We start from the raw sequence: 24,426 nt of genomic DNA, 5'->3' as shown, positions 1-24,426 counted from the left end.
TCTGAGCCCACCAGCTTCCCAAGAGCCTGGGAATACAGAGGGGGCTGCAGACACGGCACACTGGAAAGCTGTCTATTCAGAGAACGCTGTAGAAGCCACGCTTTTGTTTCATAAGTTCCCTAAGACTATTGGTGAGTGTGGCTAAATCCCCAACCTCCTCGCCTACCCTAAGCTCTCATCTGTCCCACAGACAGAAGCGGGGCAGAGGCCTCTGATAAGGAAGCTTGTCCGCAGAATTGTTCTTTCCTCAGGAGATTAACTCTTTTCCTTTGTTTCCTGCGCTGTTCACAGAAGCGAAGCATCTGAAATGCAGGCCGGAGATAAAGTACGGCCTAATGCAATTAGCTCAGCGCAGCTTATGGTCCTAATAGGATGCGCTCCCACTTCTCCCAGCAGGCCCTGATACAGGCACTGTTTGTCATCTGCATAAGGCATCAAAGCCCCAGTAAGTCCATACCCCCTCCCACCTGCCAGTACGCTCCAGCCAGCCTGGCAAGGAGAGTCCCGCCGCTCAGAGATGCCCAGAAAGGGGCACTGCCCCCCACCAGCTGGATCACTGACTTAGCTTCCAATAGGAGGCAAGAGCACTGTGGCCTCACCTGAGAGAGGCCTGCAGATGACCCTGGAGGCTCCTTTGCCCTTCTGTGACTGTCCCCAAACCTGGCTGGGCTCCGGCTACACTCCTGCAAGCTGTGGGCACTGCTCCTGGAACCATCTCTCTTGAGACTCTCACCCCCTCACATCCCAGTTATCCCAGTACCAGGCCCTCCAATGTGTTTTGGGGATTTTTTTTTTTGCTTATTATAAATATTATAATATCATAAATAATGGTAATGGCCACAGTAGAAAATTTGGCAAATACAGAGAAGTATAGACAAAAAGAATAAAAGTTTCCCTTAATCCCTTCACCCAAGAATGACATTCCTGCTAATATTTTGGGATTTTTCCTTTCTGCACATATTATTTTACATGATAAGTTCATATGCATGTCATTTTATGTCATGCTTTTCTCAGTTAACATTATAGCGTAAGCATTTTGCCACCTCATTAGGAATTCTTAGTCAACATGATTTTTTTTTAAACAAGTCTTAATCTCCAAAGACTTTTTTTTTTATTTATTTATTTTACTTTTGGCTGCATTGGGTCTTCGTTGCTGCGCGCGGGTTTTTCTCTAGTTGCGGTGAGCGGGGGTTACTCTTCTTTGCAGTGCGCTGGCTTCTCATTGCGGTGGCTTCCCTTGTTACGGAGCACGGGCTCTAGGCGCATGGGCTTCAGTAGTTGTGGCTCGCGGGCTCTAGAGCGCAGGCTCAGTAGTTGTGGCACACGGGCTTAGTTGCTCCGCGGCATGTGGGATCTTCCCAGACCAGGGCTCGAACCCGTGTCCCCTGCATTGGCAGGCGGATTCTTAACCACTGCGCCACCAGGGAAGCCCAGTAAACATGATTTTTATTGCCTATATAATATTCCATGGTAAGGTGGTAGCTCAGGGAGACCAGTGCTGTCCTAATGTTTGTTTTCGCCCTGAGGTTTGTTTTCTCATTGAATACCTAAATTAGCAAGTGAGATCCTGGAGTAGAGAGCCTGCCTGCTTCCTGCAGGGAGGATCCAAAGGTCCCAGTGAAGATGCTCCCTGCCTTCCAGCCCTGGCAGCAGGACCTGCACTGTCCTCCCAAGGGCCCCAGTCCACCCCCTCCCACGCCTCCTCTGTGGAGAGGGAAGTCTGGTGCCTCGGAGGCTGCTGTGGAAGCAGGATGGGGCCTGACGGTAATGCTTTGGAGAGCCGTCCCCTCACATGTCAAAGGGCTGAGCACATGGTGGTCCTGGGCCTGGGCTGAGTATACAGTTGGTGCTCAACACACGCCCGCGCATATTGCTGCAGCTTATTAATGACTCAAGGACTGGGGGGATGTCATTTCTCATAGCGCAGAGCGCTCGTTCCGTTTTGATGGCTCAGGTAGAGTGGGTGGTGGAGGAGGCACCGGGTTAGGTTGGGTGTCCCTGGAGGCGGGAGTCTAGCCGAGGCCACGGCTGCTGCTACTGCACCAAAACGCCCTGCCATTCTCCCGTGGTACTGGGTGCAGGGCCCGGTCTCTGCCTCTGGCCCCGGGGCTCGGGCAGCGGGAGTACTGCGGGGGATGGGCGCCAGGGCAGGACCGTTACCAGGCTGTGCTCACCCTCCTGCTCTGCTTCTCCCCAGGCCCCCGGCATCTCCAAAGCAGACAGTCAGTCCCAGGGACTCACGACCAGCATCCGGTGGGGGCAGACGCCCATCAATCAGTCCACGCCTTGGGACACTGATGAGCCGCCCTCCAAACAGATGAGGGAGAGCGACAACCCAGGTGTGTACTGCAGGCAGACAGAGCCACCTACGCCGGGAGCCGGAGGGGAGGGCGAGACGTGTCTGAGACCTCCTGGGCGCCCCAGCTCCTCAGCGGGTCCTGACCCACGGCCTGCAGCAGCCCAGAGCTCAGGCTGCACTGGGGGCAGGGGCACGGGGGCGGGGGAGTGGGGCGTGACTGTGTGTAATTCCCTGGGCAGTAGCTGTGTCTCTACCCCTTTCTCAAGAAAATATTGGGAAGGACAAGGGAGTGAGAGTGACATTATAGGAGTGACTCTGAATCTGCTTCGAGTTATTTTGAATAGTTAGTCATTCCTAAACCTCAGTACTCTGATTCATAAATTTCCAAAATCACCCGTTCCAGTGAGGTCTTGCCTTGCCAACAGTTACGTGAGAACTGAGAAGCTCCCCCGCCCCGGGGACTGGGGGCTCACCACCTTCTACAGCACCAGAGGCCTTCTTTACACGGCTCTGACCATAACAAAAACCTTCCCTGCTGTCTCCCTTGGATCCCAGACCTCCCCTTGGGATACATAGAACACGTGGGCTTGGCCATCCACACCACAGCCCTACAGATATCTGAAGAGCCCTGCTCATCCCCTCTCCAAGTCTTCTGCAGGACGAACACCCCAAGTCTTCAGCCACACCCTCAAGCCCAGGGCTTCCAATCCCTTTACCTTCTTGGGGATTGTTCCTCTTTCCGCATCCTTCAGCGCCCAGAACCCAAAACGAAGAACCCACGAGGGGTCTGTAGCACCTCCTTCATTCAGCCCCTCTACCTTGATCATTGCAGCCTCACATCACTTCTGCTCTGCTGGTAGCCGCGTCGCATGGTGTCTCAACAGTAAGACCCCAAGACTGTCAAGGCGGCTTCTCTGACCCCTGTCCATCTCCTCACAATCTGGCTTAAGCAGCTGGGTGTGGGGACCCAAGGGCAAGACCTTGTCACTATCTTCCTGTATGACTCTCAGCATCTTTTAGATGCCTGCTTTTATTACTGACCTTTACCCAACCTTCCCAATATGATGTCTCCTGCAGACTTGGTCACATGTCTTCCATATTGTCATCCAAATCATTGATAAAAAATGGTGAGCATATCACTAGAGACCTCCCTTTATGTCTCCAGCATCCTTTGGGCCATTGCCCGGCTCACGAATCAATCACCTCTGTGGCCCTACCTCTCTATATGTTCACCACAGAGTTATCTGAGAGCTCGCCAGCTGTACTCTGAAGTTCTAATGCATTTTTCCAGGCTCCCTGGCCAATCCTGCAGAGGACTGAGCTTCAGATGGCATGCCTTGTCCTTAAGACACCAGGCTAGCTCACACTGATGCCACCTCCTATTCTTCAGGCTTGGGGACAATCTCCCTTAGCAGCCAGTTCTATAATTTTGCTGGCACTGCTTCACTGACATTTGTAGGCTTCTAGTTTTCTCCAGCCTCTCTCATAATCGAAATCAAAACTATCTATTGCACATTTATTATGTGCCACACTTGTTCTGTGTGTCACCTCACTGCTCACAGCAACACTACGAAGTTGGCATTATTGTCCCACTGCAGATGAGGAAACTACTCGGGGAAGGCTTTGCCCTAAGGTCACTCAGCTAGTGAGGGCAGACCCGGGACTAAAATACCGTCTGTCTGAAGCCAAGCCTGGCTCTCCACCACCATGCCAAGTGTCTCCCCCTTTGGACTCCTCAGAGACAGTACGCACTGGTGGTTAGGGAGTCACCCCACCATCTTGGCTCCTGCCCTGCCTCGAAATTGTACTTCTGTGAGAGAGCTCCAAGCCCCACCTTCTAGCCTCTGGAGCTGGTGGCCCTGAGTACCCCTTGGTTCCCACTCTCCTTCCTCAGACTATGCCGCCACTCCAGGCATCATGACAACCAAGGTGGCCTTCAGAAGACAGAGTCCTAGACTCAGACTTATTCATCAGAGGTGACCCAGATTGACCTTCCCGGTCACAGCATCTTCCAGCTTCACTCACAAGCCCACTTGGGTCACCTCCATGTCAGCTGAGCTCAGGGGGCCCTGCTCTGCCTGACCTGGGCACGGCTGGCTTTGCATCTTAAATTGGGGTCTCAGGAGGTGTGACCGACCCCTTTGTTCAGCCAAAATGGACTTCTCTTGTTTCCCCCAGGGCTGGCCATGCAGAGGTTGCTTAGGACAAACCCTGGCCCCCCAGCAAGGCCGTGGAGAGCAGCTCCTGCCAGCCTCCCCCCACTGCCCCCACCCCTGGCTCTCCCTTCCTGCATCACAGAACCTTTGCAGGGCTCCAGGCTCTGGCCCTCCCCTTTTGCCCAGCAAACACCTACTATCTTCACAATCCGGATTTCTCCCCACCTTTCTCAGACAGCGATTCTCCAGAAAGGAAGGAAAAACACCCACATCTATGGAACACGTAACGCATGCCAGACACTCTGCTAATTTGGGGAGTTTTTGTCAAATACATCTTCATCATTCAGTTCTTCCCGGAAGGCCTATGAGGTGGGTGGTGCTAGTTCCATTTGACAGATAGGAAGAATGAGTCTCAAAGATGATAAGCGACCTGCCTAGGGCTCTTAGGTAGTAAGTGGCCGAGCCAAGATGTGAATCCAGGTCTCTTGGAAGGTCTCCACTTTCTCCTCTCTATTTTGCTGCTTCTCAGCCTCTCCCTGGCAGGTTATGCTCCCCCCTCTGAGACCCCACCGCCATGTTTATCTACTCCTAAAGCACTTATTTTGTGCCACTGTAACCACGGATTCTTAGTCCGTGAGCTCCCGGACACAGGCCTCTTGTTCACCTCTGTGACGCCGGCACTCAGCCCAGGGCCAGGGGCAGTCGGTGTTTGTTGAGTGAAGATGTAACTGGCGGGTGACATTTCTTCCATCTCCCTTGCAGGCACAGGGCCGTGGGTGACCACAGTGGCCGCCGGGAGCCAGTCTGCCCTGATCGCACACTCCTACGGAGTGGCCCAGCCTCCCACCTTCAGCCCGGCTGTGAACGTCCAGGCCCCGGTCATTGGGGTGACCCCTTCACTGCCTCCCCACGTGGGGCCCCAGCTCCCGCTGATGCCAGGCCACTACTCACTCCCACAGCCGCCCTCTCAGCCACTGAGCAGCGTGGTGGTCAACATGCCTGCCCAGGCCCTGTATGCCAGCCCGCAGCCCCTGGCTGTTTCCACGCTGCCCGGCGTCGGGCAGGTGGCCCGCCCAGGACCCACCACTGTGGGCAATGGCCACATGGCGGGGCCCCTGCTGCCTCCACCGCCGCCGGCCCAGCCGTCTGCCACTCTCCCCGGCGGTGCCCCTGCCACCAATGGGCCCCCCACGTCAGACTCGGCCCACGGGCTGCAGATGCTACGGACCATTGGCGTGGGGAAGTATGAGTTCACCGACCCCGGGCACCCCAAAGGTAAGTCCTGCTGCCCACACGCTCCTGCGTGCCCGCATCTGTGCTTCCCTGTAAGGTCACTACCGCAGCGCGGACAGGAGTCTGGTTCCTGGCTTCCGTGCTCTCCAGCAGTCTCTCGCTGGTTTCATGCAGGCTACAGTGGGGCTCCCTGCCAAAGGCAGCCTGGCCTCAGACCAAGGAGGCAGAGGGGAAGGTGGAGGGCAGGACAAGGAAGGCGGGGAAATGTGAGTGCACAGGAAGAGGAGGGGAGGGGAGAGCCTGCAAAGTCCAGGGCCTTCCGCCTTCAGCCCAAGCCCTGGGCCCTTCTCCCCTCTGACCCAAGGCCAGGCCACGTGCAGATGAGCAGGCATCCTCTGCTCCTCTTCGGGCTCCCTCAGAACAGTCCCTCTGGGGGCCTTCTCCATTTCCACTCATGAGGACAGCCAGAACATGAACTGTCTGTGTTCCCCGTCCCCACTCCGGAAAACATCTACTGCCGTGCCGCTGGGTGAGAGCAGCTCAGGGGCATGAGGTGAGGCCCAGGAGCCACTCCCAGACCACCCTGAGCCAGCTGAATGTTGGCTCTGTGAGGTCCCATGGGTGGCTCTATGAGGCCCCAAGAAAGAGCACGTCTGGCCTTGGCCTTCATTTAACCCCCCCTTCCCCGAGCCCAGGGCAGTTTTCATTCAGGGGAGCTCCAAGGCAGATCCTCGAGAACAGAGCCAGGGTGGGGAGGACACCAGGATGTGGTTTTAGGCTGGGCGCCGGCCGGAGGGTCAGTGCGAAGGGCGTCAGCAAACCAGCCTCACACCTGGCAACTGTCTAAGGGATCTGGCCAGCTGGAATGAGGAGGGGAGTGGGAGGTCTCGGGGCCGCAGCTGAGGCTGGTGGGGCTTATCTGCCCCAGGCTTGTCTATCCCCTCCAGGTCCAGTCAGCCGGGCCTCTCCTCCCGCTGAATGGAGAGGGCGGCCAGCGAGCCCTGGATCTGGGTGGGGGAAAGAGGATACTTAACAGGTGGTCTGCCCTGCTGGGCATCCAGGCCTCCTTTGAAAGGGGAGTAGATAGTCTAGGAGGTGTGGATCTCGGGCGTGACTTCTCAGCCTCCCTACTTACAACCACTTGAGATGGCAGAGTTGGGGGGTGGCGACACCTGCAAAGCAGAGTCTTAGCAGAGCAAGGACGCCAACCAGCCACGCTTGTCCAGCCTGCTCTCTATCTTTATCCCTTCGAGCAACTTCCAGGCCTTGTCAAGCGTCCCAACACCACCAAAGCCATGTCTAGATCTCTGCTGGGTTTAATTCCCAATCTGATTGCGCCCCTGACTGCCTTTGTTTTGGAAATCAACACTAGTTTTAAATGACAAAATTATAGAAAATCACACTACATTTTGGTAAACTCTTGCCTTAAGATCTTTTTTTTTTTTAAAAATTGACTAAATTGATTTTTGTTTGTTTGTTTGAATTGTTTTGGTTAAGCTCCCTCCCCCTTTAAACAAAAACTCACTCCCAGTTTATATGCCGCCAACTCTGACACACTGGGCACTAGGTGTCCCAGCTGCTCCCAAGGCTGTGCCAAAGCCTGAGGCACTGGGTGGGCTTCCCTCTCCCCACCCCATCCCACTGCCGCATCCCAGGGGGCCTCCTAGGACTGAGCAAAGGTCTTGCTGACTTGCCAATGTCAGGCATGCACCTAGGAAAAGGAGTTGTTCTGTGTAAAAAGGTAACTGGCCCAGCCGGGGCTGCTCCCTGGTTTAGGGCTTAGCACGGAGCTGGGATCCACCTCCCGGAAGCTGTCAGGCGTCGGCACATCTGATCGCTGTTAAGCATCTGAGTCCCTAAGATCAAGAAGATATAGGTGGTAGAGGCAGGTCCCTGCTGCGCCCCTGTTGGCGCTGGGCCTGCAGGCCCTTACAGAGCCACGCCTGTAACATCATCAGACGGCGTGAACCATCCTCTATCGTGGGCCTGAGCCCACGCACAGGAGGGGAGTAAAGAGGGGGCCCCTGGTGGGGTGTGCTCTTCCAGCCCCTATGGTGTATATTCAGCACCAGGTGAGGGCCAGGGATGGTGTGGGCCTAGAAAGTGTTCACAGCCCCGCCTTCCGGCGACCTAGCTAGATTCCCCCAGTTCCAGCCGGTGACCCGGTGACCCATCCATCACGCTGATTTTCATAGGTTTCCGGTGAGCTGGTTGTTTCCCCAGAAATTACATTGAACTTGCTTCTCTACTTATGGCCCTCATCAGCTGATTTATCCCCTTATATTTACGGTGAAGAAAGACAATGAAGCATGCACACACAAATGCCTCCCAACTCAAGCCTGGGTGGGTTTTTTCTTTTTTTTTTTTTTTTTTTAGGTAATTTCTCCTTTCATTTCTAATCTTAAAAGCCTTGATTGCCAAAGCTATAATTTGTCTGTCAGATCTAATGTCAAACAACTGCATATTTTTTTAAATAAGAAACCTGAATTTTGAAACCAAATCTTTGAAACTTGCTATGTGAGACTCATCTTCCTGACAAGACCACGTGGGTTTGGATTTGGGTCACTTTTAACTTTGCCCCTAGGGATTTTACATCTCCGAAGCCCAATTGATTTCACACTCCTAAATGACAGGCAGCTGGCTCTGAGCGGGAACCAGGAGGCCCTGCGTGACAGCATCAACACTAGTCAGAACTCTACTTAAAAAAAAAAAAAAGAACTTTCCTTTTCTCCTGTTCCCTGTTTGAAAGCTTGCCCAGCATTATAATAAGATCCACCATAGAACTCCTTGAGATCTAGCTCATTAAAGTCCCGTGATTTTTCCTACTATTGTTTGACATGACAACCTGGCCTCTCATGGGGCTGAGTAATTACGAAGAGATCCCCTCCATGAAGAAAAGGTCTTGCCAGCCAGAAGGATGGGCCTCTGGTATTTTTAGACTTCATTAGTGCCCTGATTTTAAACTTCACATTTTGTTTCTTGTAATTATCTTCCCATCGACTGAGCTGAAATTTCAGTTGGGGCTCTGTGAGTCTGCCTTACCAAGAAAGGGCGCTGGGGCTTTCATTTAAAACTTAACCAGTTGAAAAATAAAGGTGGTGTGGAAATGCTTTTTGATTTGCAATAGGTCAAGCAATTGTCTCTCATCTTTGACTAGAGAAGCCGGCTTGCATGCAGCTCACTGTAATGAGTGTTATTTCAATGCAATGAGCACATATAGATTTTTCTTAAGAAACTTACAAGATAAACCTTTCTTTCTCTAAGAACAGTTTGGGGGTGGGAGGAATCTGTAGGATTTCTTTTCATTTTTTTTTTAGGTTATATATTGAAAGCTGATTAAAATAGATTTTATGTGTACAAAGTGATAAGAGGGGAACAAAGATTTAGTTCCGCTTGAATCCTGTTATAAAATACCTGAGCCGTTGGTCTTGTTGCGTTGGAACCCCTGAGCTAATCCGCGGGCGAAGGTGGTGGCCAGCGTCAGACCTCGTGAGCCGTCGAAGTCCAGTGTCACTGCACTGGTACCACATGAGCCCAGCTGTGTGTGTCACAGCAGAGGTGCAGGCTGTTGATGTCATTCTTTCTAGCCCCTACCTTCTTCCACAAAGGATTTTTGGTGGCCAGGAGGGTGGTCAGAGACCCTCTAAAGCCCCAGATGCTGGGCCTAGTGGTGAGCTGCAGAAAGGCTATTATATTTTCACCTGCATGTCAGGGAGAGAGGAGCCAGGAGGCACCTGCTCCCTCTTGCTTCTGAACCGAAAAGCAAAGTCCAAGTTGACCGGAAGTGAAGAGGCTTGTCGCTTTTGACTTTAGATTTCACAGGCCCAGGGTGAGGGGCCACGAGGATTCTCAGGGCTGGGGAGTCATGCGGTGGGGTGTGTGTAGCCCCTCCCTGTGGGTTTTGCATTTCCTCCCATCCCACCCTTGCCCCTGGACCTCCACCCTGCAGAACTCTGTCTGTCCTCATGCCACCTTCTGCTTGGACAGCAGCTGCCCTGGCCTCCACAAGTGGCAAAGACGGGATCTGGTAAAGATACTTTGAGACACAGTGAACAGCTGTGCGACTGGGGCAAGTCTTCTGACCTCTCTGAGCCTTCCTTTCGTCATCTTGAAAATGTGATGACAGTACCACCATCATCGGGCATAGAGGAGGATTGAATGAGATCGTGGGCTTGACCGTACATGGCACTATACCCACTTGACATCAAAACAGTTATTCCTGCCGACACAAGCCCCAGGTCCGGGGAGTTCAGCAGAGAGAGAAGCTGGTGAAGGGGCAGAAAGCAGGGGCCTCTTCCCAGTGCAGAGGAGATGCAAGAAGCCCAAGTTTGTTCACAGGGCTGGCAGCCCCTGGTCAAGCTGCTTAATGGGAATGTCACGTCCCCATCCCTAAAAGGGAGTGGGATGAGTCACCTTCCTGGCTGGGGGATTCAGGACTGCTCCCCCCAGCCCTGGCACCCAGCACAGATCTCACCTCTCCCTGCGCCAGCCTCTGACATGCCAGGGCACACTGCTCCCTCAATAAACATTCTGGAAGAAGCTGGGGATGCATGATAACGCTGTTTGCCCACACATGGTTAGCCCAGAGACACAAAATGTCCAAACTGAAATCATCTTGCCACAGAGCTGCTCTCCCTGTGTCTCTGTCTCAGAAATGACACCACGAATCCAGGCAGGAGTCCAGAGTCAAAGCCTGTGGTGGTCCTCATGCCCGTATGCAGTGAGTCTGGAAACGCCTTTGCTTCTGCCTCCTCTGGATTGCCCTCTCCTCTCCATCCCCACCCCACGCCTCCCTTCAGGCCGCCATCACTCCAGGCCTGCATCACCAGACCCACAGTACAAGCCCTCCCATCCAGAGTCCATGCTGCAGCCAGAGTGATCTTTCCAAAACACAGGTTTGGTCCTGTCACTCCCTGGTGAAGGACTCCAACAGCCCCACTGCTCTCAGGACAGAACCCAGCCCTTGACATGGTGCTTCGGGATCCAGCTCCTGCCGGCCACCCCACTTCAGCTCTTACCCTTCTGCTCGCGGACTGCCCTGTAGCCACTCCACGGCCTGGGTTCTCTCCTGTCCAGCTGTGCTCTGGGCCTTGGCTGAGCGCCTGCAATACAGTTTGCCTGGGCCATTCTCCCAACTAGACTGCGAGCCCCTGGGTTGCGGGCAGGCACAGACTCCATCCCATTCCATCCCCAGTATCCAAGGCAGTGCCTGGCACTAAAGGATGCTCAAGAAGAGTTCGGGAATGAAGGCACAGAGCACTGGGCTGGGAATTATCCAGCGAGGTCCTGTGACTTCTCTCCAACCACCTCCTCCCTTCGTGTGGTGAAAGCAGGTTAGTACTTGAGGGTCCGGGCAGATAGAAAAGTCCGGGTGAGACTTCATTCTGCAGCTTCATGGTCACCCCCCCCCATACCTGTCCCATGCTTCTGGGAACAGAAGTCCATCTATTTCAAAGTTCCTCCTGTAGCCAAGCACCTCCACCAAAATACTTACCCCTGAGCATATGGGATCTGAAACTCTGCTTCAGTTTCCTCATCTATATCAAGGGGATAACAATAGAATCTGCTTCTTACTGTTGTGAGGATTAAGCGAGTTATTTTACATAAAGCCCTTAGAAGAGTGCCTAGTACTTTGTAATTACTATAAAAGTATTTGCTATGATTATTTTCATTCCTGGTACCAGAACCATCTTTCAGTGTCCATGGCCCTTTAGGGGCCCAGGGTAATGTGAAAAAGCCAAAAACCAGTTTGCCTTCCAGAGTCTTAGGAGACTGCGTTAACATCATGATGTTCGAAGTACCTAGTTCCCGGAGGTCCACTTTGTACAAAAGAAAATTGCCTTCTCTCATCACAACATTTTAAAATCCTCCACCATCACAATAGCAACCAGAAGGAACCAGCCCATTGCTGGGAACTTCCCCCTAATTCCAGGAGCTATTTGTCTTGGGAGGACTCCTCCTAACTACCCACAGGGGCTCTCAGCATCCTTTGACATTCAGCTTGATATTGGGGTGCCAAGGATACTTCAGGGGTCCTCCTCCATGGCCATATCAATAGATGGGACAAATAGAATTATGTCACTCATGCAGACCAACCAACCAAGGCTGCAGGTGAAGAGGGGGTTAGGAGCATGTGGCTGGAAGCATGGAAGGTGGCCAGGAGCCCAGGTTCTGCACCAGACTGCTTGGGTAGAATTGAAACTCCACTACCCACTAACCCAATGAACTTGGCTAGAAACCTGGTATCTCTAAGCCTCTAAGTTATTTGTAACATAGAGATAATAATAGTGCCATCTTCTTAGATGTGCTTTAAGGATTTAATAATGTATGTAAAGTCTTAACACAGTGCCTGGCACATAGTGTGCTCACAATAATGTTAGCTGTTGTTATTACTACCATTACTGTAAATTCTAAAGAATCCTGGATCCTGGAGTTTTTTGGGGTGGGGGGGAATACTGTCTGAAGCCCCTTTGGCTCAAGATTTCCGTTATTTTTAAAGCAACGTTGTTCAAAATAATCTCCCAGATCTGGCTGACAAAACACTCAACACAGATCTGGAACCAAACCCCCAGTCCCACCATCACCCTAACTTTCCCCTTTCCAGCCCCCACGCCAACACACACACTCCCCCCCAGGAAATAGGTGTCTCAGAGCCTATGGAATTTGAAAGTCCGTCTACACGAGGTCTTCCCTCCTCGCGTGGATGGTACCTGCCCCCAGCCTGCCTTGGAAGGCCCTCCTTCCCTTCACAGGGCTCTGTCCTCGAGGGGTTTGTTAATCATTAATTGGAGGATTGTCCAGGGCTTAACAGTTTTGTTAACAGATCATTTGACAATGAATGAACCAGGCAAGCGGAAAGATGCAACAAGGCGGCTAGACCACCCAGAGATCGTGTCATGCTTGGAGCAGGAAGTGGCCCGTGAGCCCCAGCCTGTGTATGTCCCTCTCCGGACCCCACTGCTCAACAGGGCACAGGCAGAGCGAGACTCCCTGGGCCCTCTCCTCACTGAGCTGGGAGTGGCACATGGGCTTTCAGCCCCAAATCTCCGCTGAGCAACTTCCAGGTCAGAAATCCCACTCCGGCCCTAACTGTCTGACAGGCAGGGCCAGAGGAGTCCAGGTGCCGACTGGAATGAGGGGGCTCTTCAAATGGGAGCAAAGGGAGGGAACATTTCCTTTCCAGAGGTTTCAGGAAATGGTGCTGACCCACAGCAGGAAGCCAGCTGCCCTGGTCCCAAGCCCTTGTCTTCTCTCAGGAGTGGTGGCCCAAGCAGACACCAGCAGGGATGACCACTAGGTTCTAGACCACTGACAATCAGAAGTCACTGACAGGCTTGAGCCATGTTACCGCCCTCTGTGCTGCACCACCAGGCATTTATTGAGCAACTGATGTGTAGTATTAGGCACCTACTGTGTGAAGAGTCCACACTTGGCTTCTCCCAGGCAAAAGATGTGAGGCAATGTGCCAGCTGCATGCCCCGTACAGGTCTCAGCTCCTACTGAACATGAGGCCCTGTGGTGATGCCCACAGTGTTCCAGACACTGTGCCGAGCGCTGGGAGGGATGGAGGTCTCCCTGGAGGAGCCTGAACTCCACTTGAGGGGGCCACTGGGCGGGGGGCAGTAATAAGAGCTAAGGGGCTGGAAAAGAGAGGCCAGTGTGGACTGAGCCTTTAGAGGCGGTTAGAATGATGCAGAGGAGGCAAACAGAAGGCAGGTAGTGCTACAAATGCCAGATCTTAGGAAGAATGTTTGAGATAAGTGCCAGGGACCCAGACTTGTGATTTCCCTACCATAGAGTTACACGCACACGCTTCTACTCAAATGGTTCTCAGGGCTCGTCCTGATTGGAGACAGGTTCAGCTTGTGGTTTATACTGATTTATGCCTGTGAAGTCCATTCTCTGAACCCTTGACACCTAAAGTCCAGACAGCCTGGGCTTTCCTCGGGCTGGCTGTTCTCTTTAGCCCCCCACACCCCCGTCAGTGATGGTGCTATAAGGATCCGGGATCTTGGGCGAGAGTCCATTTCCTCAGTCCCCAAGGCCATTCTGGTCTCACAAGGTGAAGACCCCTTGGTCTTCAGGGGCTTTCATCTGGGGAGGAAGCGCTTGGGGGCCATTAACCCCCAACTGGGGAATCGGTGCACACCCAGGGCCCAGGAAGTCTTGGTAAACCTTTCTCTCTCCTATCGTAAGAGACATTAATGGCGAGTTTCCTGTTGCCTGATCACTATTCAAACAGCCAGCATGTGCCGTCTTGCTAGGAAAGTCATGTCCCGTTGGGCTGACCCCTAGGGCTTTTCAGTTTTCGAGGCTGGGGATGAGTTTCGAGAGGAGGAGAGCTGGGCAGGTGTGACACATCTGCTCCTGTCCCTGAGTGATGGGGAGGTAACAGTACACCAAACCATGACACCGTGGCACAAACCTGACTCAGACCATTCGGTTGAAACTGCATGCCATTCAGGAGCACACTTACTATTCTAAAAATGTAAAAGGTAAAAATAATACAAGCACAGTAGGTAAGGAACACACAACATTGTGTAAATTGCTTGACGAAAACAATGGCCAAAAGATTGCCATCTATTGAAATTGTTGTCATTGCCTGTTTTCTTAGTGTACCTCTCTTTAAAAATATACATCTTAGAGGGAAGCCCAAGCGTTTTCGGTGCAGCACCAAGAAAATGTTCTTCTTCACTTTCTAGGTCTCCCTGCAGCCTTTTGGATGACCAAGCACAGCGCCGTGAGCTGTCTGGTTTTGCCCACTGGCCTCTCACTGCCTTTTCGTCGCTTCTCCCAAAAGACCTCTCAATGTTGCACTGGCTCAGTGTCTCAGACCCAGGTCTACACACGTCCCAGGCAAATACATATTAGTTTTTTACCACCTTCTGCAGGACCAATTTCATGGGCTATGTATTACTCAGCTCAGGCTGCCATAACAGAATACTGCAGACTGGGTGGCTTAAACAGCAGAAATTAATTTTCTCACAGTTCTGAAGGCTGAAAGTCCAAGATCAGGGTGCCCGCAGATTAGTTTCTGGTGAGGCCTCTCTCCTTGGCTTGTAGATGGCCGTCTTCTCACTGTGTACGCATGTGGCTTTTCCTGTTGTGCATGGGCTCCTGGAATCCCTTCTTATAAGGTCGTAATGGATGAGTCCCATCCCTATGCCCTCATTTAACCTTAATTACCTCCTTAAAGGCCCTATCTCTAAATACAGTCACACTGAGCATTAGGCTTTCAACATAGCAATTTGGGCGTGGGGGACACAATTCAGTCTGTAACAGGCTATGTGCCAGTCTTGTTGGCAAATGCAAAGGGTAGCCCCTTACCACAGCACAGTTACTAGATAGTTACAGTGTAACTATGGATATTTTCAATGGTTTATAGTTAGCTGAACCTTTTCATAAACTTACTATCATCATTTTTACCAGTTTAACTTCAAGCTGCTCACCTATTCCCTGTTAAGTGAGCACTGTCTCTATTTTCCATTATTAGAATCATCCATATTTGGGGTTAACTTTTGAATTCCATAGAACCTTCATGCTGGGAGGGATCTCAGAGCCATCCAGTGGAAGCAGGAATCTGCCCTCCACCACTGGGGACTAAGCAACGGCCACCCGCAGCTAGATGGTTTATCCTGTTAAATGATCAAGAGCTGTCTTCCTGAAACTTCCATGGTCCTGCCCTCTGGGGCCCTCAGAGCAAAGCTGGCCCCTGTTCTACATGACAGCCCTTCAGATCCGTGATGGTGGCAGAATTTCCTTTTCTACAAATATCTCCAGTGACCTCAGCAGTTCATCCTATGGGTCCTTCGGTCCTTTACCATGCTGGGGTCCTCCCTGGTCATGCTCCAGCTTGTCAAAGGGCCTCTTAAAGGGACACCAGGCGACAGGGGACAGTCACCCCCTTGGTCCTGAGCATCACACTGCAGATAGTCTAACATTTCTGTAACGATCATGACTTATTTGTATAAAACACACACTCATACACACACAGGCACACACACACTCCAACTTCCAAATTAAAAGAAAAAAATCTCACAAAAGTCCTGCTGTCCACTCCACTGGTTCTTTGGGGTCTCCTCCCTCCTCTTTCTCATCAGGCTCGGGATTGTTGGTCATTCCTCTGAGCCCCCCTTCATTCCTGCACCCTTTTGCCCCCAGTCTTGGCCATAGCAGCAAGTTAACCTTTCCACCGAGTTTTCAAACTTATTTCCTTTGGCGCCTAGGTGTTAGATGTATCTCAGCCCAGCCCACCGCAGCCCCACCTCCCAGCTGTGCTCTCCCAACAACTCCATCCCCTCCCTTCCACCCCTCCCCTCCCTCCTCCACCACGATAGTGAATTTCAGAGTAGGCCATTACCTTAAAGCTCATTTAGAGACCTGCCCCCCTCATGCTACAGGTGGGGAAGCTGAGGTTCAGAGGTGTCACTGAGATATCGCAAGAAACTGCCTCTAGCAAATTCCCTGTGAAACCTCCCCCATCCCCTAGGATCATCTGCTGCTAGGAGTTCTTCTTCCTAGAATCTTCTCTCTCTCTGCAGACTGAACACCACATAGAGACAGGCTCAGTGTCTGCCTTGGCTGCACTTGGCCTGATCACCGTGCCTCTCCAGGCCCTGCCCAGGGGACACACACTGCCAGGCCACTGTGATCAAAGCGTCACGGGCCACAAGAATGCTGTGCTCACCGGCAGCTCCACCAGGCCTGAATGGGAGGAGGAGGAGGGACAAGACACCCACACACTTAAAGGGGGGCCACGTCATAATGGCATCACATGGGCACGGTCCATGATGGCCCTGGGAGTGACGGGGAGGAGACGCTGTCCAGCAAGGAGAGGGAAGGATGACAGGGGGAAGCTGTGTAACTCGGGCTCCGGGCCCTCACCCCATCACCCCCGTGGCTGGGGGCTTGTCCTGGAAATGCCTGCTTAGTGCTCCCCTGAGCAGAGTCCCACCCTCCAGGTCTCTACAATTATTAGGTGGTTTTTGTTTTTGTTTTTTAACTTGGGGGCTTTCAAAACTGCTGATACACTGTGGTTATTTCAGTAAGTTGAGGCCATTTAAAGAGCCCAGCTCCTTCCTAGAAGCATGAACACCTTTAGCGGTCAGCCATGCTTGTCCATTAGAGTCCAGAGCACCTTCGAGAACCAAAACAGTGGCCCAGTTCACATGCCCAGGATGCCTTACTCTTGCTCAAACCCCAGAACCTGTTGCCAAGGACCTCAGGTCCCTAAGTTTAGGAACCGCCATGTGGTGATTCTTAAGGCTCTTGGACCATCTGGCCATTCGAACAGGCAGCTTTCAGAAATTCTCATTGATCCAAAAATAATGCCTATATTTTCAGTCTTTCTTCTATATGGAGACATTCATTACCTTCTTAGACTAACCAACAGCTATTTATGAGACAAGGTTTTTTTGGTGTGGGCAGTGACTCCAGAATTCCTAACTTAATGTCATTCGTCCCAGAAGGCAGGGAATGAGTAGACTTGTGGCCTCCCCCTGGGTGTTTGCAGTAATGACACCAACCCGGGCTGTAAGGCTGGCCCTGCTGCGTGGTCTCAGCCATTCCAGGGGGGCTGGTGGGCAACGCTGGTAGATGCAGCCTTCCAGAAGGGCACAGAGTGGGAAGTGGATGTTTCATTTTCGTCATCTATTCACTCTGTATTTATGTAATCCTTGCAGCTGTCCTGTGAGGCAAATTCATAGGTGGAAAATCAAGGCCTGGGTATATAATCAAGGCCCAAGCATAAGTGGTAGAACGGGAAGGGAGTCATATCAAAACTGCGTGCCTCCGATGCCCACCCCTTTCCACCGCACCACAGCTTGAAGCCTCCGGTTGCAGCCTATATTGTCACTAGGCATGTTTGGGCTAAGGATGGGCAAGTCCCACAGTGGCTGTCTTATGTCCCCGAGGGTCATGCATCTGATATTTCTCAATATAAATTGATGATTCTTGGGTTCTTTCCTCATCCCCAAAAGTGTCGTGTGGATGGATGGGTGACTGGATGGCTGGACCTAATTCCCAAAGTTAATTACGGGGCACATTGGGCCCTTTCAGGAAGCCGAAGACAGGGCATTCACTGGCCACCACAGAAGCCGCTGGAGCTTGAGAGTCAAGCAGATCCCTTCCTGTCGCTACATCTCCCACACGTTATACAAAGTATTACCAGCGCAATAAAGTTAACGGAGCCCGTCATCCTACAAAAGAGCCAGTTCCGTGCAAAGATGATACATCCTTGTAGTTAATGAGGTCTATTGAGCTTATGCCCTTTTAAATGAATGAAATTTTTGAAGTCCACCAAATAGCAGCACATCCATTTAGAAGTAGTTATTGACACCTCATATGTCGGTCACCAGTGGACGAGGAGCCACCAGGGTAGAGCTCTGGGAATTGGCTTCCCACCGACATCTAGCACAGCCTTCACCTCCTTGGGAGCTCAACAGATATGTCTGACCGACCATTCTTGCCTGAATCACCCCAATACAGCCACCGGGACTGGACAACGTATGGTAAATAGCTCAAGGGAGAAAGTGATCAAACTGAACCGTGGATCTCTTGAAGAGCATCCGCCCTGGCCCACAGCTTTTAAACCCTTTAGACCCAGCCTTAGGATTAGTTTGGAGAGCTGCACAGAACACAGGTAGAGGGCCACCCCTTCAAAACCAGCCACTGCACAGGTGGGTCTTGGGCTGGGTGGTCCTTGGGCTCAGGGAAGGTGAGCAGACACCATTTCCAGGAAGTACAGACCTGTAACTGGCTGAGCAGAAAGACAAGTTCTGGCTCAGACGGAACGGGGCCCGTCACGCCATGGCCCCTGGGCCCCTGAATACATACCGACGCTCTGCCCAATTTCAGTCTCCTCCCCAGCTAACACCGCTCACAGTTGCTGAAGAGCACAAAGTGATACTTGTTGTGCCCACAGAACATCTGCTGAAGGCAAAACTTGTGTTTATAGCTCTTCACTTCAAAAGACTGGCCGTGTTATAAAAAGAAAGGGACCATCTGTCCCTCTTCTGGACCCCGGCGCCTCTTGGAAAAGATTTCTATGCAAGAAGGCAGTGAGAAGTCAACACTGACTTCAGGGAACTATTTTGAGGCCAGAAAAGAATGGTGCCTCCCCACCGAGGGTAAGTCGAGGCAGCAGATGAAAGCTGGCTTTGTGGAGGCCAGGAGATGGAGGGCACCACAGGAAGGAGGCGGGCAGCGGCCCCACTGGTGCTGCCCAGATGCTCCAGCTGTGCCGAGGGCCGGCTGGGAGGACAGAGAGGTGTAAGGGCAGAAGGGGAAGGGCCGAGAGGCCCTGGGGGCCCAGGAGGAGGCAAGAAAAAGTCAACACCGGTTTGCTGCTGCACAAAACCAGAAGTCACCCGTCTGCAACCATCCACCCCGGCTTGTCCAGCCTTTCTTATCCAAAAAGCCCTTTAGTACAGCATCCCTTTCTGCATCTTGGGGACCACCTTAGGCTCAATGATTCCCTCCCAGTGGCTGGTAATTGAGGCGTTCTTCCAGAGCGCACGGGGGTCCGATCTGTCTGTGAGGCCTGCTGGGCGTTTGTCTGCCTTAAGCTCTTGGGCACCAATATGGAAAAGTCACAGGAGAGGCCAGGAGAGGAGGGGTGGGCGCTGAGGTGGAGCTGAGGTGAGCACCAGGTGGGACTGCAGAGGAGGGATTCCCCGGCCTCCTGGCCACACTCTCCCAGGCTGGGCCCCCACTCACCGAAACTCCCCAGCAAGGCTCTTCCCTCCTGGTCTACATGCTGGAAATTTCAGCTCATTGGTTCTGAAACAGTCCTGCTCCTTCTCCCTCCCTCCTCCCCACCCCAGGAAAAAGTTGGTTTCTACCAGATTCCAAGCAGATTCCAGAAAGCCTTGGTCAGTGAACCTTCCAGCTTGAGGCTTATTTTGTTTCAAATCAAAGCCTGCTCTCCTTCTTAGCTTCTGTCCATGGGGTGGACATGGGGGAAAGGAGCTGGAGGTCAGAAGTGGGGTCCTCTGAGGACACCCCTTGTTCCCTTCCTGCTTGTCTCTGACAGCAGCCCCCACCAGCTCATCCAGGGTGAATGAATTGAGAGCTTCGCCTCTGTCCTGGGGAAGGTTCTCAAGTTCTCATCCATGTTCTTAAATGCACTGAATTCCCCGCACTTGGGTGCACGCATTTAGATTCCAAGTACGAAGGCAGTTCCTGGAATAGCATATTCAAGGCTCCCAGAATCCTAAAAGGTCACACTCCTTTTATTCTTGCCTCTTTTCTTTTCTTTCTTGTTCGTATTGATTTCTTTGGGCACATAAGAAAACACAGTAGGCAAAGCCTGCTGCTTCCATTGAAATAAAATATTCCGCAGTCAAACCACACACCATAAAGAAATAATTGCAGCCTGTATATATTGCTAATGGACATCTCTCCGCAATTCTCTGTCTCATAAGCTTTAAACACAGACATTAGTATAAATATGCAGAAATCCCCACTCGAGCAAATTACCCTGCATTTCTGAACAGAAGGAAGATTAACCATGTGCTGATATCTTTGAAGGAGCTCAGCAGAGCCGGAAAAATGCACTGGCCCTCTCTGGGAGGGAGCTGGGGACTCTGTGGGGTCTCGAGGACAGAGCTGCAGGCCTGGCTGGCATCTCCTTTTCCCCAGAGCCCAGCCTCCCCTGGAGCACTGAGGAGGGGACGGGCTCCACACAGGCCGGATCAGCTCACCTGAGCTGCTTGGTCACCTGGGTGTCCTTCTTCTGGAGGCTTCCAGGCTCTGGCAGGTGCAGAAGCCAAGAGGCTAAAGATGCATTTTTTTCCCTGGCCTCTCAGCTGCCGGACAAAAGCCCTCAGGGATCATCAGGCCTCTGAGGTAAAAGGCCCAGGAGGTGCCTGGGGAGGTTTGTACAGGTGGCATCACCATTGGAACCAGGGCCCACAGATCTCCCTTTCTCTGACCTTCACACTTGGCCTCTCCTCCCCTCACCCCTCCTCCCCTACCCTGCTCACTCCCGCCGAGGGTCCCACACTCCCCGACAAAGGCCAGCACGGGGGTGAGGGTCTCTGTCTTCCAGGGCTCAACAGCCTGTGCCACCAGAGCCGAACCCCAGCCTCAGCTGCAAGGGTCTGTGAGGAAGGCCCCTCCCTTTCAGAAATCACCCCTCACCCCTGGTCACCAGGGAAGATGCCCCATCAGCACAAGTTGCTAAGTCTGGGGGTGACAGGGTCTGACCTCCACTGATGGCTGATTAGAGGGGTGGCAGCAGAGGTGGGGGCGGTGTCCTCAGCCCAGGCCACATGTCCTCTCTACAGATAGAGGCTAGGGACTTGGTTTTGCCTGGGTTGACAGCAGGGGAGGTGGGCCAGGCAGGAGGCCCACCTCAGGAACTGTGGGCCAGCCTTGCTGTGGGATGTAGGAGGTGAATTATGAGCTAGTCAGGAATCACCGCAGAGCCAAGGGAGCCTGGTGTGCAGAGGTCTTCTGGTTATTTATTTTGTGTTCTCCTGCCTTTCCCACGGCAGAACTGAACGCAGACGGAGAGGAACATTTACAATCTGAGGCCGAGGAGAGGGAGTTGGGCCTCTCAGAGCAGCCTCATGGCCTCACCTGTGGCAGTAAAGTCTGGACAGGATGGTCGGAGGGCCTGGGAGCAAGGCTGTCCTCAGCCTCAGGCCTCCCATGAGGCTGGGGCTCCTACAACACCCGAGCCTTCAAGTCAGAACTCTGAGGCACCAGCCTCAGCCAGAAACAGAGCTCAGGCCCATCAGATCCTCTCCTCAGTTAACCCCGGCACGCGCAGACTTCACTCGCCCGGCTCACCAGCAAGCATCTTGATGGTCTATTTTCATGTCTGTCTTCCACATTCGACTGTGAGTGACTTTAGATTTAGCAACTTTATGTGAAATTTTTAAAGATACCCTTTTCTCAAGACCCTTGCCTGCCACCTACCAGAAAACTGTCACAATAACGACATCTATGATGATGCTAGGTGAATGGCGCCCCCTGGAGGTGTGCCGTGTGCGACGTGAGCAGCCTGTTAGGAACTTATAGAGGGTATTACCTCCCGCCACCCTTAGAAGGTGCCCTTCTGGGCATATTACTCCTGTTGACGCATTTAGTTCTCACAGCAACCTCTGAAGTGGGTGCTGTTATGACTTATTTACAGATGAGGAAACCTGGGCTCAGAAACATGAAGTAACTTCCCCATGTTTATCCAACTGCTCAGGGACAGAGCTGGGATGGAAACCCAGACTGTCTGGTCCCAGAGCCTTGCCCTTTGCCCCATATGCACTGTTATATCCTCGGCACCTAATTCTGGATCTGGCCACGAGGATGCCCAGCAAGTGTATGTTTTCTGGAACAACACAGAAGGGACCTGGCTTCCAGCCTAGTCCAGCCTCCCCCGCCCTCCCCCCACCCCCGCACTGACTCTCTGCCTCCCCGTGTGAGAAATAAGGAGCTGGATGCAGAGTCTCAGAGGTTCAGGGACACGGAGACCCTACGGTAGCTGAGGCAGGTTGCCGTGCAGCCAGACCCGAGGAGGTGCCCAGACGTGGGCCCAAGCTGTGCCCAGGGCTGGGGAGCCCCAAACCTCCAGCAGGACTTCAGGCCTGTCAGCCGTTCTTCACCAGGGCCTTTCAACCTCAGCCCACCCGACCCTCCACACCCTCTCCCTCATCCAGGCCCTCCTGCCCACCCCGTCAGCCTCAGTGTGGTCTGTTCACCTCCCCCGCTCTGCTCTGTCACCCGTCCCTCAGGGCTCCCTGGGCGGCCATGCGGCCTCCTCATCTCCCCCCGGCCCCAGGCCTGCCCCCTCACTGCCCCCTCTCCACTCCACAGTTAGAGCATCTCTAAAGTGCCCGTCTGAGCAGGCCCTGCCCTAGTCAAAACCCTTCGGTGGTCCTCACTTCTCACTAAGCTCCCTCACCCGTCACTGGAGGCTACTGCCCCCTCCAGCCACCCCAGGTGTGGCTCTGGTCAGCCCCAGCTCCTGCCGCCTGCTGCCTCAGCCGGCACTGGCCCCGTCTCTTCGGATTCATGCTGGGGCCTCCACCCGAGCTGAGGCAGCTTATCCTCCTTGGGGAAAGTCAGGTGTCGCCTCAGCAGGGATTCCCAGCAACCATCCCCAGAACCCCTGTGGCAGCCTAACAGAAACCAGAGGGCCCTCCTGAGGAACTACAGAAAACAGAGTATGCACGTGCCTGCCCGAGAGTTCCCAGAAGGGCAGAGGATTCCAGGAAAGCGGAGCATTCCTTCCCAACAAGAGCTGGTTCCTGCAGCCAAAAAGGGGAGAGGATCTCAGGTTACTGTCCCCCAGCCCCCAAGCCTTGAGGCTCCAGCCCCCTGGGAATCCAGCTCCTCCCCTGGGAGCAGGTAGTATTAGGGCCGGAATGAGAGTTGGTGGTTGATCAGGGGCATCCAGCCAGCCTCTGCCCTGGTCAGTCAATAGGAAGGAGAGAAGCCCAAGCTCTGAATGTTCTATACATCCAGGAGACCCTCCTGAGAAGGCTTCACCTGTACGGACGCACCTGCACACGTGTGCAAGGCCTCCGCCCGCGTTCATCAGAGGGCCAGTCCTCCACCCTGCCAGGCTCTAGTTGTGGCTGGGCTTGGAGTCCTCCTGGCATTGGAGCAGGGGGAGAGGGGAACATGGGTGTATAATCCCCATCCCAGGACTAGGTCATTTATCTGGAAGGATGTGGTCTTCCCCATCTGGGAGTAGAGACCCCACACACACTCTGACCTTTGGCCTGGAAGGATCTCCAAAGAAACAACCTCCCCAGCAGGCTAGGAAGAAGGGCAGAGAGAAGATGAGTCAGTGCAGCATGAGGCTCAGAAAAGCCATTTGCTGGGAGCGCTGGGACCACCTGCAGCCAAATGCATGAGTGAGGATGCCTGTCGGCCTGGCTGTGCTGCCCAGCCCTCAAGAGCCCGCTGAACCACACCAGCCCTTGAGAAGGAGGGACAGAGAGGTCAGCAAAGATCCTCTAGGACCTGTGTTCTGTGGGGGCAGGGCTTTGGGTCTGTTTCATTCATTGCTGTATCCCCAGTGCCTGGAACATGGTAGGTGCTCAATAAATATTTGTTGAATGTACGAGTGAATGGAATGAGTGAAGGAATGAACGAGTGTAGCTGAAAGTGATCGATTATGCTCACAGTACTGAAGCATAAACCTTACGGCAGTGCTGTGGACACAGGGTGGGAACCTGGGGGGATGGGACAGCTTGAGTAAAGGCATCGAGGTGGCGCCAGAGTTAGGGTGTCTTTAAGGCAGAAGTCATCCTGAAGAAAGTTGTCCGTTTTCAGTCACCTTCTATGATTTTATATAACTTAATTCAAATGTTCCGCCCTTTGTCACATTCTCTCCACTTTTGCAGGATTTAACCTTATTATCTTATTACGGCCCACTGACCATCGGTAACTCACTCTCTGATGGAGCCTTACCTTGTGCAGGACCACGTCACGCTCCTCGGCAATGAGCAGAGTTCCTCTTTCTCCTGAGGGGTGGTTGTGCTCTCAGGGGCTTTGGCCATATAGGCCCTTGGCCATTTTGAGGCCTTGGCCATTTCTAGGGTTACCTGGGGGTAGTGCAGCTTCTGGTCTGTGGCCATTGAGTTCACCAGCACCACCTGGGGTCCCGGCCCCTCCCAATGGGTCCATTCTGCCTTCCCTTCCTGAAAGTCTGAGGTCCCCTCACCACAAGTCCAGAGCCCAGGCCCCCAGCTGACTCCAGATCCAAGGCCTGGGCTTCACCTTGGCTCC

General features: G+C 53.1%; 1 protein-coding gene across 3 annotated transcripts in view; it reads left to right on the top strand.

Moving 5' to 3' along the window:
• Positions 1–24,426, top strand: part of KLHL29 (kelch like family member 29) — a 315,474-nt gene that overhangs the window by 245,467 nt on the left and 45,581 nt on the right. For all 3 annotated transcript variants that reach the window (XM_007183458.2, XM_057558621.1, XM_007183459.2), the window contains 2 exons: positions 2,198–2,339; positions 5,218–5,730. In XM_007183458.2, coding sequence (XP_007183520.2) covers positions 2,198–2,339; positions 5,218–5,730 — 655 coding nt within the window. The remainder of the gene's footprint in view (positions 1–2,197; positions 2,340–5,217; positions 5,731–24,426) is intronic.

The sequence above is a fragment of the Balaenoptera acutorostrata genome, chromosome 12 (genome assembly GCF_949987535.1).
Source record: "Balaenoptera acutorostrata chromosome 12, mBalAcu1.1, whole genome shotgun sequence".
In the NCBI taxonomy this organism is placed as follows: domain Eukaryota; kingdom Metazoa; phylum Chordata; class Mammalia; order Artiodactyla; family Balaenopteridae; genus Balaenoptera; species Balaenoptera acutorostrata.
Note: the sequence above shows the minus strand (reverse complement) of the source record. Positions and strands in the feature narration are given on the sequence as shown.